Genomic DNA, 18,910 nt, shown 5'->3' on the forward strand with positions numbered 1-18,910 from the left:
TCACCTACACACGACAAACCCAAAAGATTCAATTCATTCAATCACAACCGTACGATCAAAATTTAATCACTCATCCAACGAACCACAAAAATCCATAGACACGTAACCGTAGACCGAATCTCACTAGATCACAGTAACGACCCCATCGTATATCCACGGATCCAAGTCTGAAAAATAAGCAATTAACTTACACAACGCGTACTCGTTTTCAGTTTGAACCTTTATAACCAGATCTATTGAGTTTCAAACTATTGATTGAATGAAATTAAAATTAGGTTAAGTTTCAAGTTGAATTGAAGATGGCGAAAGTGTTTGATAACTGGAACCGGTTGGTGCGAGCTATACTCCGGCGAGAGCAGCTGCGAGTTGCCGGACAAGGTCACGAACGGAAGGCCAGCAGCGGACTGGTGAGTGCGGTTCCTGATTCGTTGCAACGGACGACCAATATTAATGCGATTTTGCAAGCGGCTGATGAGATTCAAGCGGAAGATGCACATGTTGCTAGGATATGTAAGTTTAGTTTATCCGTTTCAATGTTCAAAGTTTAAACAACTACGAGTTGACTGTTGATGCGAAGTTACGGCTTATTTAGGACTAATTTATGTGGATTTTGATGCTAATGTGATTTGGTTGACTTAGTAGACTTCAATTTGATTAGAGAAGTAATTTAGATAGAGGTGCGAATACAGGTTAACCGGTTTTTGGAGTATAGGTTACTGTGTAAGTTTAATTGATCTGTCTTAACGTTTAAACAACTACGAGTTGATTATTGAGGTGAGTTTAGGGCTTATTTAGGATTAATTTATGTGGATTTTGATGCTAATGTGATTCGGTTGAGTTTCTAATTGTAGTGGACTTGAATTTGATTAGAAAAGTAATTTAGGTAGAGGTGTGAATACAGGTTTTAACCGGTTTTTGGAGTATAGCCATATAGGTTACTGTGTAACTTCTATTGCTCTGACTCAACGTTTAAACAGCTACGAGTTGATTATTGTGGCGAGTTTAGGGTTTTATTTAGGATTAAATTATGTGGATTTTGCTGTTAATGTGATTCGGTTGAGTTTGTAATTGTAGTGGTAGTAGAGTACTTCAATTTGATTAGAATGATTAGAAAAGTAATTTAGGTAGAGGTGCAAATACAGGTTAAACGGTTTTTGGAATATAGGTCAACTAATCGGTTTGTGTCTCAGAAGTTCAAACTGGTTCTTAACCATCGTTTTCGATCGGTTACTAGCCGCTTATTAACCGGTTTCGGTTCGGTTAAGTGGTGGTTAACCGGTTACAATTTGCACCTCCACCTTAGGTATCTAAAGTGGTAGTATGCCCTGTATTATCGAATAATTATGTTAGTGCTATTTAGGACAAATTTATGTGGATTTTGATGCTAATGTGATTTAGTTGAGTTTGTAATTGTAGTGGTAGTGTACTTGAATTTGATTGAAAAGTGATTTAGGTAGAGGTGCAAATACAGGTTAACCGGTTTTTGGAATATTGGTTATGGTTGTTATTGGCCAAATGGTATTAACCTATGATCTGTCAACCGCCGGTTCCTAACCGTTGGGTTCAGTCGGTTACTAGCCTCTTGATAACCGGTTCGGTTCAGTTAAGTGGCGGTTAATGGTTACATTTTGCACCTCCACCTTAGGTAGCTAAAGTGGAAACATGCCCTGTATATTTGAATGATTAGGTTAGTGCTATTTAGGTCACATTTATGTGTATTTTTCTGGTAATGTAATCCAGTTGAGTTTTTAATTGTAGTGGTGGTATTTTCAATTTGATTAGCAAACTAATCTTGAAGAAATTTGAATTTTACATCACAGTTGTACAAACCTAGCCCCTTAGGTAGAGGTGCAAACACCGGTTAAGGTGGTTTTTGGAGTATAGGTTACTAAGTGTAACGGGTTATTGGTCAAACGGTATTAGCCTACAGTTGGTGAAATGGTTAGAAATCGGTTCCTGTCTCAAAAGTCCAAACTAGTTCCTAACCAGTTTTGGTTCGGTTAACCGGTTATGATTTGCACCTCTACCTTTGGGTATATAAAGTGGAAGTATGCCTTGTGTATTTGGATAATTATGTTAGGGATTAGATACATAGTTGCACTAGAAGGTGTTTATAGGTTTATATATGTTCTCAATAAAGTTACTGGAATTAAGTTGGAGATAAAGAGGTTCTCTATTGCTCAAGTTTCTTTTCGTATAATTCATTGAAAGGATTGTCAATAGGTTTAAAGAAGACCCCCTGAGAGCTACTCAAAGTCTCAAATATTGATAGGTGCTACAACCTATGGATTTTAGGAAAACGTGAAGGAATTTTATGCAATTGTGCTTATATGTCATAGGTCTTGATGAAAATCAATTAACCATAATTCAGCATGCAGTCACTAAACATTCTGTGATTTTCAAGGAAAGCTTTAAGAACTAAATATTCTAAATACTGACTTAACTTTTTAAGAATGTTGTGTGACTACGTACATGGTCATGGTGTGGGGTTATTCTAAGGTTATATAACTATGTATATACTTTTAAAGTATATTGACATGACAGATTACTGTTTTTTGTTTAATGTTTTTGTGTTTTAAAGTATATTGGCTATGCAGCTTGTATCCTTTTCATGATTTCATCAACATTTTCACTGTTTTGGCTAAATTATAAGTTAATAAAGTTTCAATAGCATATGACTGCAAAACAACTTAAATTGTTCAAATCTTAGTGTGTGAGCAGGCATATACCATGGCTCAGAATTTGGACCCAAACAGTGATGGAAGAGGAGTTCTTCAGTTTAAGACCGGTTTAATGTCGGTAATCAAGGTAAGAATGAGGCCAAAGCTTTGGGTTCTTCTTTAGTGTATGTGTGTGAATACCTGTGCTATTTCTCATTATTATTTTCTGGGCCAAAATCTATATGAATCTAATCTAGTTCATTATTAACAAAATAAAAATTGGGGCTGATGCAGCAAAAGCTAGCCAAAAAGGATGGGAGCCAGATAGACCGTAATCGTGATGCTCAATACTTATGGGATTTTTATCAACGTTACAAACGAAAACACAGAGTTGATGAGATACAGAGAGAGGAACAAAAGCTGCTTGAATCTGGAACTTTCAGTGCTGACATGGACGGGTACACATTCATTCATTGTTTTTGTGGACTAATTTTTTTGTCTTTTAATTGTTTTTGCGTACGACATGTATCCTTATGGTAGAAATAATAATGTCACTACTCGTTTAGATAGAAGTCTAACTAGAACTTTTTATATGGTTTTCAGTTTGGGATTCAGATCTCGAGAAACTAAAAAGGTATTTACCACACTGAGAGCGCTTGTTGAGGTAATGGAAGCCCTTAGCAAAGATGCTGATCCTGATGGAGTTGGAAGATATATTGTAGAAGAGGTATCTTACTATTTTCCTTTATGTATTGATTAATTTGTGTTATCCTTTTACGTTTATTTTCTAAACTGTTTACTTCAGTTAAAAAGGTTAAAGAAAACAGACCAAGGATTGGCAGGGGATCTAACGCCTTATAATATTGTTCCTCTTGATGCACCCTCTTTGACAAATGCTATCGGGTTCTATCCAGAAGTAAGTTAGATGTCTATTTTAGTAGTATTTGTGATGCACTTTTAGGCATGGCTTTTTTATATAAGACCCCTTTTGCATATTCTGATTCACAGGTCAGGGCTGCAATAACAGCACTTAGATACCACGGAGAATATCCTAGGCTTCCAGCTGATTTTGAGGTTCCTGCACAGCGTAACCTCGACATGTTTGATCTTTTGGAATTTGTATTTGGTTTTCAGGTTTGAATTCTTTCATAGTCCAACCTTGTTAGTTGTTAGTTATTGCAGGCTTGTTAGAATGTTAGTTTTTGCAGGCTTGTTAGAATGTTAGTTTTTGCAGGCTTGTTAGAATGATCTGTTCACAAATTTTGTTCAAATTAAAATCTTTATTCACTCTGAGAATCATTGATGTTTATGGCTATTTTTTTGTTATTTGGGAACCTGTCTAGACTCTAAATTTTGTTGGTCTGGATTTTTTTCTTCAATTTCTTTTATTTTATATTCATGGTGATATTACATGCGCAGAAAGACAACATCAGGAATCAGCGTGAGAATGTTGTTCTTGCTTTAGCAAATGCACAATCGCGACTTGGTATACCTGTCGGGGCTAATCCAGTGAGTAATGTTACTTATGCATCTAAACATTTCCATCAGTTTTTCTTAACCGCTTTCCAACTTCCAAGTTTGTTTGCATCAATAGAAATGTTGCTGATGTGTAATTTTGAATTTATCTTAGAAAATAGATGAAAGAGCAATTACAGAAGTTTTTCTGAAGGTTCTGGATAATCACATCAAATGGTGCAAGTATCTGCGTATACGTCTTGTTTGGAATAGGTGATTTACTTTTCCTGCTCTGGTTGCCTATTATATTATCATTTCTCGGGCTTTGCTGATTCCAGTGACAAAATTGTTTTTTGACAGTTTACAAGCCATTAATAAAGACAGAAAGCTTTTCTTGGTTTCACTCTACTACTTAATTTGGGGTGAAGCTGCAAATGTGCGTTTTCTTCCAGAATGTATCTGCTATATATTCCACCATGTAAGCCTCTCGTCACTATTGTCAATCAATTTTTTAACCTTGTGTTTTCTCACATTTATCAATTATCATACTTCATATGTTTTTTTTTCATACAATGGAGACTGACTAATATTTTGATTACTTAGATGGCAAGGGAGTTAGATGCAACTTTAGATCACGGAGAAGCTCACCCTGCTGGAAGTTGTATTGGTGAATCCAATAAAGTATCTTTTTTGGATCAAGTTATTCAACCAATTTATAACACATTGTCTAAGGTTAGTGAATCCCTTTACGTTTCTTTGTTATAAATTTGATTGTTTTGTTATTGTATCTTGTAAGGAGTTCGTTGTATAGTTGTGGTATAACTTTTTTTAAAGCACTTAATACCATAAAATAATGGTTTCTGATACACCATTTTTTGCAACAATTGATTTATTGTTGCCACTAATGGTTGCCATTCTAGTTTATGATTTATCACTAACCTTTAGTAAAATCTTACCTTTTTAACAGGAAGCTGCAAGAAACAATAACGGGAAAGCTGCTCACTCAGCATGGCGGAACTATGATGATTTCAATGAATATTTCTGGTAGGTCTTTGTGAAAAATTATCTTATTTCATTATATGTTTTGGGGGCTTATACTTTGATATAATTTTAGGTCACCTGCCTGCTTTGAGTTGAGCTGGCCTATGAGACCAAATTCACCATTTCTTCGAGAGCCCGTCGGGCATAAAAGGGTTGGTCATTGCATGAATTATTTATGATGTGATTTGTTTTTATGTGGCCGATTTTTGATTTCTTTTTTACATAATAGACTGGAAAAAGCACTTTTGTTGAGCATCGGACATTCCTTCACTTGTATCGTAGTTTTCATCGCATGTGGATCTTTTTGATAGTCATGTTTCAGGTACACTTTGAATTTTCACAAATTCTTGTGCATATCTTTTTCATTTTTGGTCAGTAGTTTTTTTCATTTTTGTTTTCAGGGATTGACAATTATAGCCTTCAATGATGGGAAATTAAATCTCGACACCTTTAAAACTTTGCTTAGCATTGGTCCAACTTATGCTGTATTGAAGTTTCTAGAATGTGAGTAGTTATTTATGTTGCAGCTCTTTTACTAACTGTTTTTTCTCCAGCTTTTGTGTGATCTTTTTTATTTCATGCAGGTTGCTTGGATGTACTGTTAATGTTTGGGGCGTACAGCACAGCAAGAGGCATGGCAATATCAAGGCTGGTTATTAGGTTCTTCTGGGGTGGATTGAGCTCAGTTTTTATAACATATGTATATATGTAAGTCTATAATATCTATTTTTATAGCATTTTATACACTTCTAAACTGACTTTCTTTGTGAACATTGAATTTTCCAGAAAACTCATGGATGAAAGAAATGACAATTCTTCAAATTCTATGTATTATAGAATATATCTACTTGTTGTGGGTATATATGCTGCAATCCGTGTAGTCTTTGCGTTACTGCTAAAATTCCCAGCCTGCCATTCTCTATCTGAAAAGTCCGATCAACCGTTTTTCCAATTTTTCAAGTGGATTTATGAGGTATGTTTTCTTCATGATTTGAAGTTTAGCTTGTGGTAACATGAAAAATGTCTTTGAGTGCTAAATTTTATGGAATTTTGTTGGTCATCCAGGAGCGGTATTTTGTTGGGCGTGGCCTTTATGAGAAACCCATGGATTACATTAGGTTTGATTACATAACTGTCACGTTTTTCCTTTTATTCAGAACCTTTAATGTGATAGTGTTTATGATTTTTTCATCTTGATATTTGTGGTTAATGTTTGCAGATACGTTAGCTACTGGCTCGTGATCTTTGCTTGCAAGTTTACCTTTGCATACTTTCTTCAGGCAAGTTGGGATGCATAAGTTTTGGCAGTGCAATGTATGAAATTGTGATTATATGTTAAATGTCCGTAACTATGATGTCTACTCTGAAATTTTCAGATAAAACCATTAGTTGAGCCCACCAACATTATTAAGGACATTCGATCTCTGACATATTCCTGGCATGATTTAGTCTCAAAGAGTAAGCGTTGAAATCATCTCATTGTTTGTTCTTTTTGACCAGTTCTTGAATTTTATTTTCCCACCCATTTATCATTTTGCTTTTACAGATAATCATAATGTTCTGACTTTAATTAGCATATGGGCTCCTATTGTGTCTGTGAGTACTTTTTTTCTTTCCAATCATGCACGTAATTTGTAAAACAATCTATTTTAAGCAGTATTTATTTTATTTTGAAAAGTCTCATCTGTTACATGTATGATAGAAAACACAAAGACTTAGGCTTTTAACTGAACTCGAGTTCTATTATCTTATATGGTGACACATAATGTTTTCTAGCTCTTATGGTGTTTTACTTTTGTTGTTTTTGAATTTTCAGATATATATTATGGATATTCATATCTGGTACACTCTCCTATCAGCAATTATAGGTGGTGTAATGGGTGCACGTGCCCGGTTAGGTGAGGTATGAAGAATTTCTTCCTGGTTTTTGCAAGTATTATAATATTATTCACTCTCAAAAGTCAAAAGGGTAGCTTGTTTTGCATGATAACTAACTTCTTTAAGTTTGTTAATGATAATTATGACACATGTGTTTTATGTAGATTCGGTCAATTGAGATGGTACATAAAAGGTTTGAGAGCTTCCCAGAGGCCTTTGTCAAGCAACTTGTGTCTACAGAAGGAAAAAGGTTTGAATCCACTTGCTATAAGTCTTCTATTTTTGGTGCTTTTGTTTGATTGTAATATGATTGGTATATAATTTCTGATTTTATGTTTTACAGTGCTTCCTCCAGGATACCAATGAATGCACAATCTTTGCAGGTGATGTGCTTAAATTGAGTTGGTGGTTTACATCATGCCCTAGTTATTTATCTGCTTAGGTTATATGCTTATACCTTAAATTTTCATCTGCAGAATCCTGAAGAAAATAAGGACAAGATGTATGCAGCTCAGTTTTCCCCATTTTGGAATGAAATAATCAAAAGTCTGCGCGAAGAAGATTTCATCAGTAATAGGCAAGTGACCCATAGTTTTTTTGTTTTTTGCAATTTTTATAACAAGCTTTGAAATATGCAGTTATTACTTTTTATTTTCAGGGAAATGGACTTGCTTTCTATGCCAAGCAATACTGGAAGTCTTCAATTAGTTCAATGGCCTTTGTTTTTGTTAAGCAGCAAGGTAACTCTTAAGTATATGATAAGTAACAGACCACAAAAATCATCTATTTGTAACATGTTGATTCTGTATTGACTGTCGACTATTTGATCAGATATATCTGGCCATTGACTTGGCTGTAGATTGCAAGGATACTCAACAGGATCTTTGGAATAGAATTACCAGAGATGAATATATGGCATATGCTGTCCAGGAATGTTATTATAGCATTGAGAAAATTTTACTGTCTTTAGTTGACGGTGAAGGAAAACTCTGGTTCGTTTCTGTAATGTTGTAAATAATTATTGTTTTCTTCTTTCGGGCCATTTTTATTTAAAGAACTTACTCTTACAGGGTTGAGAGAATTTTTCGTGAGATCAAAAATAGTATCGAGGAGAATTCACTTGTCATGACTTTGAATCTTAAGAAGCTTAATTTGGTGCTGTCAAGATTTACTGCATTGACCGGTCTTCTGGTAATTATTGTTAATTATAGAAGCTGGAATACACGAGTTAGGTGATTCAATTATTTCATGACATTTTTACTTAAATTGCTGTATCAGATCATGGATGAAACTCCTCAACTTGCAAAAGGAGCCGCTAGAGCTGTGTTTGAGTTATATGATGTAGTAACTCATGGTCTCCTGTCATCTGAATTAGGGTATGTTATCAAATGCCTGTTTTCATTACCAATTCATTTTGTTACTTGTGAAATCATACACTGCTTACTGGCATAAGAGATAAAGTAAAGTTTCTAATTTTTCAGTGAGCAAATCGACATATGGAACATCTTGGCAAGGGCAAGAAATGAAGGACGACTGTTTTCAAGAATTGGATGGCCAAGAGATCCTGACATTGTAAGCTCCTTATTTTTTATTAATAAAAACAAGGTTCAGTTTCTCTTTCACAGCATATAATAAGTTAGTTCTCTTTCATCAGAAGGAGCAGGTGAAGCGATTGAATCTACTTTTAAAAGTGAAGGATTCTGCTAATAATATCCCCAAGAATCTTGAAGCAAGAAGAAGACTAGAGTTTTTCACAAACTCTCTTTTTATGCATATGCCTGCTGCAAAACCAGTTAGTGAAATGATGCCATTCTGGTATGTGTTCACATCTTGAAAAACCTAACTGTTTTATTCTTTAATTGTAAAACTGTTTTGGTAATAGCTCTGATTTTTTTGTGGTTTGTTTGAGAACAGTGTATTCACCCCGTACTATAGTGAGATTGTACTCTATAGTTCCCATGAATTATGGCAAGAAAATGAGGATGGAATTTCTACAATCTTCTATCTTCAGAAGATCTTTCCAGGTAATTTGCTTAAAAATTATAAACACACACACACACACACACACATGTATTTAACTCAAATTTTCAACATTTCAGATGAATGGGATAATTTTTTGGAACGAATTGGGCGTAGTAATACCGGAGATTTGGAACTCCAAGATAACTCTACAGATGCATTAGAACTTCGGTTTTGGGTGTCTTATAGAGGACAAACCTTAGCTAGAACTGGTCAGTTTTTCTGATATCTTAAGGTTGATTAAGTATGTTGTTCATTATGGTCATTAACATTTCTGACTATCTTGTACCATCGTTTTTTCGTATAGTTCGTGGCATGATGTATTACAGAAGAGCTTTAATGCTTCAAAGTTATTTAGAAAACAGATCAATAGGAGGTACTCTACTACTATTGGGTTTTATGCTGGCTGGTTTGTTAAGCAAGAACTTTGTATTGATATATATATATATATATATTTTCGAATTTTCAAGTTACAGACAGAAATTCTCAGGCATCGCCTTCAGCTCAAGGATTTGAATTATCACGTGAAGCTAGAGCTCAAGCAGATTTAAAATTCACATATGTAGTTTCATGCCAAATCTATGGACAGCAAAAGCAAAGGAAAGAGAAAGAGGCTGCGGATATTGCTCTTTTGCTGCAAAGGTAATGGTATCTTGTTATTACATTTAGTTTTATTTATTTATTTATATCTGTTATTTGTTATCTGCTATATATTTTGGACCTCATGGTTTATTTTTTCTAACTACAGGAATGAGGCTCTTCGAGTTGCTTTCATACATGTGGAAGAAAGTCCTGGGGATGATGGGAAACTTGTAAGATCATTTTATTCAAAGCTTGTGAAAGCTGATATACAAGGAAAAGACCAGGTATGCTGCATTTTTCAGTGATTTTTATATATTTGAGAGTAGCTGAATTTGATATAACATAATACACATTTTAGGAAATATATTCCATTAAACTCCCTGGAGATCCGAAACTTGGGGAAGGAAAGCCTGAGAATCAAAATCATGCTATAGTTTTCACACGTGGAGAAGCTGTTCAAACCATAGATATGAATCAGGTACTCTTTATATTTCCTGTTTCAGTAAACTTTTTATCATCTCATTTTGGACGCTTTTTCTAAAAGATTGTTATTTTCTTATATGAAGGATAATTATCTTGAAGAAGCAATGAAAATGAGAAATCTACTTGAAGAATTTAGGGGAAATCATGGCTTGCGCCCTCCAACTATTCTTGGTGTTAGAGAGCATGTATTTACCGGAAGGTATGCCTTTCTTTTAATCATTTCATTCATACAGGTTACAACTATCTGGTTAATTACCAATAGTAACAAAGAAAATGTATCGTTAGTTTCATTTGTATCTTTATATTGATTTTTTTATATCTGCTACAGTGTTTCTTCACTCGCCTGGTTTATGTCTAACCAAGAGACAAGTTTTGTAACATTGGGACAACGTGTTTTGGCTTATCCTCTCAAGTAAGTTACCTACAAGTTGCATATGATTTTCATGTCATAAATGTACTTAAGTTCCTTGTTATTAGTTTCATGTATAATAGTTAATTTATTGAGTGCATTTTGCACGCATGTTATACTATTACATATCATTCATGTTATAAAGTCAACGGAAGTAAATTTATAATATATTTTTTTTTATTATTTATATTGCAGAGTGCGAATGCATTACGGGCATCCTGATGTCTTTGACAGAATATTTCATATTACTCGAGGTGGAATAAGCAAGGCATCACGTGTTATTAATATCAGTGAAGATATATATGCAGGGTTCAATTCCACTTTGAGGCAGGGTAACATCACACATCATGAATACATTCAGGTTGGTAAAAATTCGTCTGATAATTTCTAGTATTGTTTTTTTTTTTTAAAATAAACGCTTAAATCTTTCTATATTCTATATTTGTAGGTGGGGAAAGGAAGAGATGTGGGTTTAAATCAAATTGCTCTGTTTGAAGGTAAAGTTGCTGGTGGAAATGGGGAGCAAGTTTTAAGTAGAGATGTGTACAGAATTGGTCAACTCTTTGACTTTTATAGAATGCTCTCTTTCTACTTTACCACAGTTGGTTACTATGTATGCACAATGGTATGGCATTTCTTCAAGTATTTATTATTACATTTTTATTTCTTTATGCCGTCATTCTTTTATGCTTTAAGCTTCTCTTTTTGGATGCAGATGACAGTCCTTACGGTCTATATTTTTTTATATGGGAGGGCATACCTGGTAAATTTTTCTTCTTTTCCTTATGTACCAATTTAAATTTGAATGTATACTTACGAATATTAGCCTGGAAAATATAAAATATGCAAGCAACCACTTATAGTGATCTAAATTGAGTGTTTCTGTTCTTTTGTAAATTCAGCCTTAGTTTCATTTATAAGTAATATAATTCAAGAAATATCCACGTATTTATAAATAATGTTTAGTATTAATGCATTATTGCATTTGAAAATTTCAGGCGTTCTCAGGACTTGATCAAGGGATAACTCGTAGATCCATGTTGCTTGGTAATACTGCGTTTAATGCAGTTTTAAATGCTCAATTTTTAGTCCAGATTGGAGTATTTACTGCTGTTCCAATGATTATGGGCTTTATACTAGAAGTTGGTTTACTCAAGGTTTGTTAACAGATTATAATATTGTTAATTCTAGTTGAATTACTTTAGTTTCAAGATTTCTTTGAGTTCGCAACGAGACAAGTTTTTGGTGATTTTTTTGCAGGCTGTTTTTAGCTTTATTACAATGCAACTTCAGTTATGTTCTGTATTCTTCACGTTCTCATTAGGAACCAGAACTCATTATTTTGGAAGGACAATCTTACATGGTGGAGCTAAGGTATGTAAAACTATCTCATTTATTCACTTGGGAAAAATTCAATAAAACTTGTTTTTGCAAGTCACTCCTTTTGTTATTATTCCACAGTATCGAGCAACTGGCAGAGGATTTGTTGTGCGACATATCAAGTTTGCTGATAACTACAGGCTCTACTCAAGAAGTCATTTTGTTAAGGCGTCAGTATTTTTCCTTTTTTTTTAAATTATGAAAAGTAACATTTTTTCTTAAAAGTATATGAAATTGTTTGACAGACTGGAAGTGGCGTTGCTTCTAATTGTTTATATTGCTTATGGATACTCTCAAGGAGGTGCTATTTCATACGTTTTGCTGACACTCAGCAGTTGGTTTCTTGTGATTTCATGGCTGTTTGCTCCGTATATTTTCAACCCGTCTGGTTTTGAATGGCAGAAGTATGCTTTTTATGCTTCTTTTACTATATTGTTGATTGTAAGAATCTGTGTGTGAAATGGCATCTTATCTATTATATGCTATGTGAGCAGGACTGTGGAAGATTTTGATGACTGGATTAATTGGCTTTTGTATAAAGGTGGAGTCGGCGTTAAAGGAGACAATAGCTGGGAGTCGTGGTGGGATGAAGAACAGGTTTGCTATTGCATTGTTATACTTGTGTTGTTGCTTGTCTAAAAACGACAATCTATATGTTATTAAGTTCCTTTTGGATTCAGGTTTTAACCTTTATCTACCTTGTTTGATTCACAGGCACATATCCAAACACTCAGAGGGCGGATACTGGAAACTATCTTGAGTTTAAGGTTTTTCTTGTTTCAGTATGGAATAGTTTACAAACTTGAGCTCACTGGAAGGCACACATCTTTTGCGGTACAGTTTTACTTATGCTTTATTTCAAGTTCAATTCTCGTCATCTACTATTAGATTGCTAGGTAGACTTAAGACATTTATGATTAGTTCATGGATAAAAAGGTTACATGTATCTTAAATCTTTGACCAGATTTATGGCTTCTCATGGGTGGTGTTGGCTGGAATTGTCTTGATATTCAAGGTTGGTATTGTATTAGCGTTGTCTTTTTATTGTTCTGTTAATTACCCACATGGTTAAATTGTGAACATGCATTATGATTTGTGAATTGATTTGCAGATTTTCACTTTTAGCTTAAAGAAATTCAACTTCCAGTTATTTTTGAGATTCGTTCAAGGAGTTATAGCTCTAAGCCTTATTGCTGCGCTTATTCTTGTTGTCTTATTCACAAAATTATCGGTCCCTGACTTATTTGCCAGCTGTGTTGCTTTTGTTGCCACTGGTTGGGCCATACTATGTGTAAGTTTATCACATCTCATCTATTATGCTTGCTTCATTATTTTATTATTATTATTATTAGTATAAAGTATTGCCACTGTTTTGAACTTTTGATTTATAGTACATATAAGGAATACAAAGACCATTTTTTTCATCCCTTTTATCAATATGCAATGAAGAATTTACTGTTCATTTGGCCGTAGGATCTATAAAAATTACATTTTTACCCTACGATATTAATTTGCTTCTCTTAGATTTATGCAAATTACATTTTCTTCGCAAATGTTTAATCTAATCCTGACACTAGTTTAAAACTACACTTTGGGCGGTTTTTGACCCGTTCTTACCTATTCTCCCGTTAACCTCTGTTTTTATACTTGTAACCCAAAAGAGCTGACTATATTTTATATTTTTGGTGATGATGAACAGTTGGCGGTGCCATGGAAACGAGTTGTTAAGGCTTTAGGGCTATGGGATTCAGTGAGAGAATTTGCAAGAATGTATGACGCGGGTATGGGCTTCATAATTTTTGCACCAATTGCCATGTTATCTTGGTTCCCGTTTGTCTCCACTTTCCAGTCCCGTCTTCTGTTCAATCAAGCGTTTAGTCGCGGGCTCGAGATCTCTCTTATCCTCGCTGGCAACAAAGCTAATGTTCAGGCATAGTTTTATCCGTACATGGATCATGTTTAACCCTCGATGTTTAGCTTTCTTGTAAACTTTGTATTATTTATGCATTCGATGTAAATGAGGAAACGAGACAGTTTTAAGAGATCTATGTGAATATTTTTGGTGAGATTTAGTATTTTGTTGTTTTGCATGCACGTTTATAGCCCAGGAAAATTCGGTTTTTGAGCCGTAAAAAACCGTTCAGTTTTAGCTTTAAGCCTTTTGGTTATACCAGGAAAATTCGGTTTTTGAGCCGTAAAAAACCGTTCAGTTTTAGCTTTAAGCCTTTTGGTTATACCATTTATGCTTGTAAATTTTGGGCCAAAACTAATTAGCCTTAAATAATAAATTGAAACTAAATCTTTATAAAGTGCTTAAGGTTCAAAGTAAATATAAAATTTAAATAATGAATTTGAGTCTAAATCTTTATACAGTGCTTAAAGTTCAAAGTAAAAATAAAATTTACCGAAGCAAAAGTCAGGCTTTAAGGAATACATAAGTTTTAAACCGTTAATTTCTGTCTAGATTTTTTTGTTCGAGTTCGTTTTCATTTTTTTTTTACGGTTTCATGCACACCTAGAAAATTAGATGTTTGCCTCTAATGTTTTTAGAAACAAAAAGCTACCACTGCAAAACTGACCGTCGGCCTGGAAGCTGACACAAACATGACAGAACAATAATCGCACAAACAAAAACATACACATCATAAGTATAAAAACTATGAAGATAATTTGAACATATCTGATAACATTCAACAACTTTCTAAAAAGCCTCCAAGAAATTCAAGTTTAAGTTGATTCAAAAACATGTAAAACAGTCATTAAAGTTGTATCCGAGGATGGCACAAAGCACCACTTGATCACACGGACTGCTGTAACAGGGGCCCAGACCGACCTGATCCATCATACCCCCTTCCTCCTGAGTTCATGTTATAATTTACTGGATGATCGTATTTACAAGCTGGCCCGTATTTGCATATTCCATACCGACTGTAGTAAGTGCAGATACTCTGATCCTGTAAAAAATATTAAAAAAATAAACGATAGTACAAAACCGATCCAAAGTTAACAAAAGAAAGCGAAAGCAATACGAAGATGAACTTACAGGTCTCAAAGGCAACCCTTTATCACTGAGAACAGATGGGGTAGTCTTGGCGATACGGTTCTTAGGATGATGAAATTTGCACGAGGCCCGATACTTGCAATCTCCAGTTTTCATAAAGTAACTGCACTCAGGTTGACCGGGTCTCTCAGGAAACTCTGAGCCTACCATAGGCTGCTGCTGATGTGTGTACATGTTTGTATCACTTGGTTGATTGTTCAGGAAAAAAGCTGGTGGTATCGGTAGACCTCGGTCTGAACTCGGGTATACATGTGCAGAAACTGGTGCAGGAACGGGAGCAGGGGCCTAAATATTCAAAACAAAACGAAAGGTATTTATATATTATTATATTTCAAGAATGCATTTGACCAGAATGTAACGATTTACCTGATAACTATTCCATTCTGGGTTAGGTGGGGCCATGTTTTGAGTTGGTGGGTACATCACTGGAACAAAGGCGGAAGTGGGGTCCGCTGCTCTCAGGCCAGACCATGAGGGCATATTGGGAATATTTGGTTGAGGCGGAGGTTGTAATGGAAGAGGTCCATCCTTTCCATAAGTAGCGGGAGCATCAACACTAGCTGAACCAGGATCAGGATGATTAAACCGACAGTTTGGCCCGTATTTGCAGGACCCGGTGCGCATGTAGTACGGACATTCTTTCTCTCCCTTTAAAAAAAATATTATATCAGATAACAATAAAATTCAATATTCAACATTAATCATAATTCATAAATGCAAATTGTTACCGGTCGGATTGGCAAGCCCAAAAAGTTATACTCTACCACTGGTGTTACAACAGTCTTTCCTCTACTACCACCATGACTGAACTTGCAGGATTTCCCATACTTGCAGCCCGCAGTTGATAAATAATACTGCAACAAACTCAAGTCAAACTTGTAACAATTTCATTATCAGAGTTATAGCAGTGGTATAGCGGTTATTGGACCTCTAGCAGAATATCGGTACCAATAATATCAACGATATTAAACCGGTATTTAACCAAAATATCACCGACTTTCACGATATCAGTTTTTTAAGTCATAGTTGTCAACTTTTAGTCTTAAGTCTTAATCAACTCCTACTTGCTACAATTGTATTTTGAAAGTTGCAAAATGTTAATTTGTTAATGGTAGGAGGGTATACTTAATTATTAGGGTTAAATTGCTATATATATGAATTTTACATGATATTAAAATTACCGATATCCCACCACGATAACCAATATCTCAAATACCGGTCAAGGATATCCAATACTTTCCCGCATTAACGGCATAGACTTATATACCCTCCATCAAACAATGAACAGTGTACATGATAGCATACCAGTTACGTAACTTAACCACAAAAGTAAAACAAGTATTAGCATCAAGACTGCACAATAATAAATACGAACAAATAACAATGACAGTAAATAAGTAACCTTGCACTCAATCTGCCCATGCATGTCCATGTTTTCATCCTTTTGCCTCTGTGAATCCTTATTAGCCTGCTACACAAACAAGTAAGCAATCCATCAAACACATAGTCTCCTTATCGTACATAGCGTTCGCGATAATATTAAGTAATCATGCATGAAGTAAACAAAGTTAACTAATTATGCATGGGGCTGTTCAAAAACTCGCGGCTCGTGGCTCGCTTGAATAAAACTAGCTAAAAAAACTTGATCAGAAACAACCCTGAGCCGAGTTGGATCAAATTTAGAAACCGAACCAAAATCAACCTAGGCTCAGCTCGTTTAACTTCAAAATCGCCCTCGAGCTCGGCTCGTGAACAGCCCTAAATTTATGCAATATGTAAACATAATTAGGCAACAAATAATTAATTAACAACTACCTGATGTTGTTTCCTTCTAAGCGGATGATTAAACTTGCAATTAGACCCATAGTTACACATTCCAGTCCTCATATAATAAGCACAGTCTTCCACATCCGGTCGCAACGGATAATACTCATAACCCCTATTATCATTATTATTATTATAATCATACCCACCCCTCTGTTCACCATTGCTCTCAAAACCCCCAATTTCAATCTCCTGATTATTATTATTATTATTATTCAAACCCACATCATACCCATCACCAACACCCTGTTCGTACCAATTCTCACCTCTAATTTCTTCACTCTCATCATCAACTTCTTGTGGTTCAAAAACCCTACATTCATCCGGATCCGGGTCGAGACCGTTCTTCGGGTCAAGAACCGAGTGACCCACGTCAGCAAATGCATCAGAGAAGCTATTCTGATCTGGGTTTTGGTTGCCGTTGGTGGAAGATAAAACTAGGGTTTGGAACTCGTGAGTGAGTGCTTGTATTACTAGCTCATCGGACGGCTGAGATTGAGACTGCAGATGAGAATCTAGATGTTGTTGTTGCCGTTGATGATGATGGTGATCATCATCGAGCTGCTGTTGAGATTTGGATTCTTCTTCCATTGTGGGTTTAGGGTTTACAGTTTCATTTTCGTAAAACCCCCCAAATTGTTTTTGTGTGTGAAACGGAGAAAAAGGGGTTTTGAAAGAATAGAATGAATGAAGACTAATAATAATAATATAATAATATTAATAAGTGAGAGAGAGAGAGAGAGAGTGTGTGAGTGTGTGTATAAATATATATAATGTGTGTATAGGTGTGAAACGTGTGACTGCACGGATGATTTGTGTCAAAAGCTACACGACAAATTATTTGATTCTGTAATTGAATAAAACACCACTATTATTATTATTATTATTATTTATTATTAACTTGTTTAACTGAGTAGGCTTGAATTCGGCTTATTTTGATTGTGTAAATGCTATGGAAGAGAACTAGGAAGCGGTTGTGAATTGTGACGGATTAAACGTGTGTGTTAAGTGTGAAGATTGTGAATGTATTGAATGTCCATCTTCAGATTGTTGAGGTTGTATTTATAATGGTTAAAGAGGTTATTCATTGTATTTAATGTGATTAATGTTCATGATTTTTTTTGTATAAACTGATATTGAACGTGTTTTCTTTTCTTGAAAAGTGCTTCATTCTTGGGGTCTTTTGGGTACAACTTTTTTAAAAGCTAAGTTGGGAGCCCTGACGTGACGTTTGCCCAATTTTAGATGAAACATGATAAAAAAGTATAATATTTATTTACACGCTCTAAGGTAACCGAAAAAAGATGGGTAGATAAATTAATACGGTTAGTTAACCTTCATGTCTTGAGAAAACGATATGTAAAAACTGTTCTAACTCCTTGTAATTTATTACCTAAAGTCAGTTTATACTTAATGATACTCAATTAAGTTATGTAACTATATATATATATATATATATATATATATATATATATATATTAGATTTTATCCCCCGTATTACGGGGGTTGTTTTATGTTATTTGTTTCTAATATTTATTTATTTTTTGATTTTTTTTATTGTATGAAATTTAATAATATACTTACGGTTTGATGATAAATTGTTTCACAAATAAATGAGATGTTATAACCCGGTTTAAAAGCTATATGAGTTTGATGAGACCCAAGACCCATTTATTTTTTTAACTATAAAATTGGTTTATTACTTATAAATCATATATATTTTGTTAAATAAATCATATATTAATTTTTAGTATATCTCTACTTTATATGATTTTTATATCAAATATTTGGTGAGATTAGTTTAGATGTTATAACCCGTTTAAGAAATATACGAGTTTGATAAGACCTATACCCCATGAATTCGGGTCAAATGTATGAGAAGCCTCTATTTAAAAATCAAGCACATCTGATGACTCTTAAAAAAGGGGAGCGACCACATCGCGACTTGTATGTTTTCGTTTATATATATTATAGATATATATCTTTTGTTTGTTTTACATATCATTGAACCTTTCACCAAATTCACCATCCGTATTTTGGATGAGTTTGTCTATCTTGTTTTTTTTCCTTAAATATAAACTCGTTGTATGAAAGAAATTAGTTTAAATAAATGGGAGC

General features: G+C 34.5%; 2 protein-coding genes across 3 annotated transcripts; one reads left to right on the forward strand and one right to left on the reverse strand.

The window, feature by feature from the left end:
- The first annotated feature begins 224 nt into the window (after positions 1-224).
- On the forward strand, positions 225-13,984 carry LOC143556576 (callose synthase 10-like). The gene is made up of 50 exons (XM_077045861.1): positions 225-510; positions 2,711-2,808; positions 2,955-3,118; positions 3,264-3,387; positions 3,466-3,576; positions 3,669-3,794; positions 4,080-4,169; positions 4,291-4,388; positions 4,476-4,593; positions 4,719-4,847; positions 5,083-5,159; positions 5,230-5,308; positions 5,386-5,478; positions 5,558-5,660; positions 5,741-5,864; positions 5,943-6,129; positions 6,222-6,274; positions 6,376-6,436; positions 6,533-6,614; positions 6,703-6,752; positions 6,973-7,059; positions 7,199-7,284; positions 7,378-7,417; positions 7,511-7,611; positions 7,693-7,774; positions 7,866-8,026; positions 8,105-8,225; positions 8,313-8,410; positions 8,516-8,606; positions 8,689-8,849; positions 8,949-9,058; positions 9,134-9,265; positions 9,361-9,429; positions 9,524-9,695; positions 9,802-9,919; positions 9,994-10,113; positions 10,202-10,317; positions 10,447-10,530; positions 10,723-10,888; positions 10,976-11,152; positions 11,243-11,290; positions 11,526-11,684; positions 11,788-11,901; positions 11,989-12,077; positions 12,153-12,311; positions 12,402-12,504; positions 12,622-12,741; positions 12,872-12,922; positions 13,019-13,198; positions 13,607-13,984. Exons 1-50 carry the CDS (start codon positions 300-302, stop codon positions 13,841-13,843), a joined length of 5,730 nt encoding a protein of 1,909 aa, XP_076901976.1. The 5' UTR covers positions 225-299; the 3' UTR covers positions 13,844-13,984.
- Positions 13,985-14,560: 576 nt separating this feature from the next.
- On the reverse strand, positions 14,561-17,495 carry LOC143556577 (zinc finger CCCH domain-containing protein 67-like). 2 transcript variants are annotated; one of them, XM_077045864.1, is made up of 6 exons: positions 16,784-17,495; positions 16,371-16,436; positions 15,697-15,822; positions 15,335-15,616; positions 14,951-15,253; positions 14,561-14,861 (listed from the first exon to the last, which is right to left on the reverse strand). In XM_077045864.1, the coding sequence occupies exons 1-6, from the start codon at positions 17,381-17,383 to the stop codon at positions 14,706-14,708; spliced, it is 1,533 nt and encodes a 510-aa protein (XP_076901979.1). In that variant the 5' UTR covers positions 17,384-17,495; the 3' UTR covers positions 14,561-14,705. The 2 variants fall into 2 exon arrangements, with proteins under 2 accessions (XP_076901979.1, XP_076901978.1); XM_077045863.1 differs by having other exon boundaries at positions 16,371-16,439.
- Positions 17,496-18,910: the final 1,415 nt, after the last annotated feature.

Source organism: Bidens hawaiensis, unplaced genomic scaffold (assembly GCF_021521415.1).
Source record: "Bidens hawaiensis isolate Kalapana, Puna unplaced genomic scaffold, B.hawaiensis_p1.1 tig00018651_1, whole genome shotgun sequence".
Classification (NCBI taxonomy): Eukaryota; Viridiplantae; Streptophyta; class Magnoliopsida; order Asterales; family Asteraceae; genus Bidens; species Bidens hawaiensis.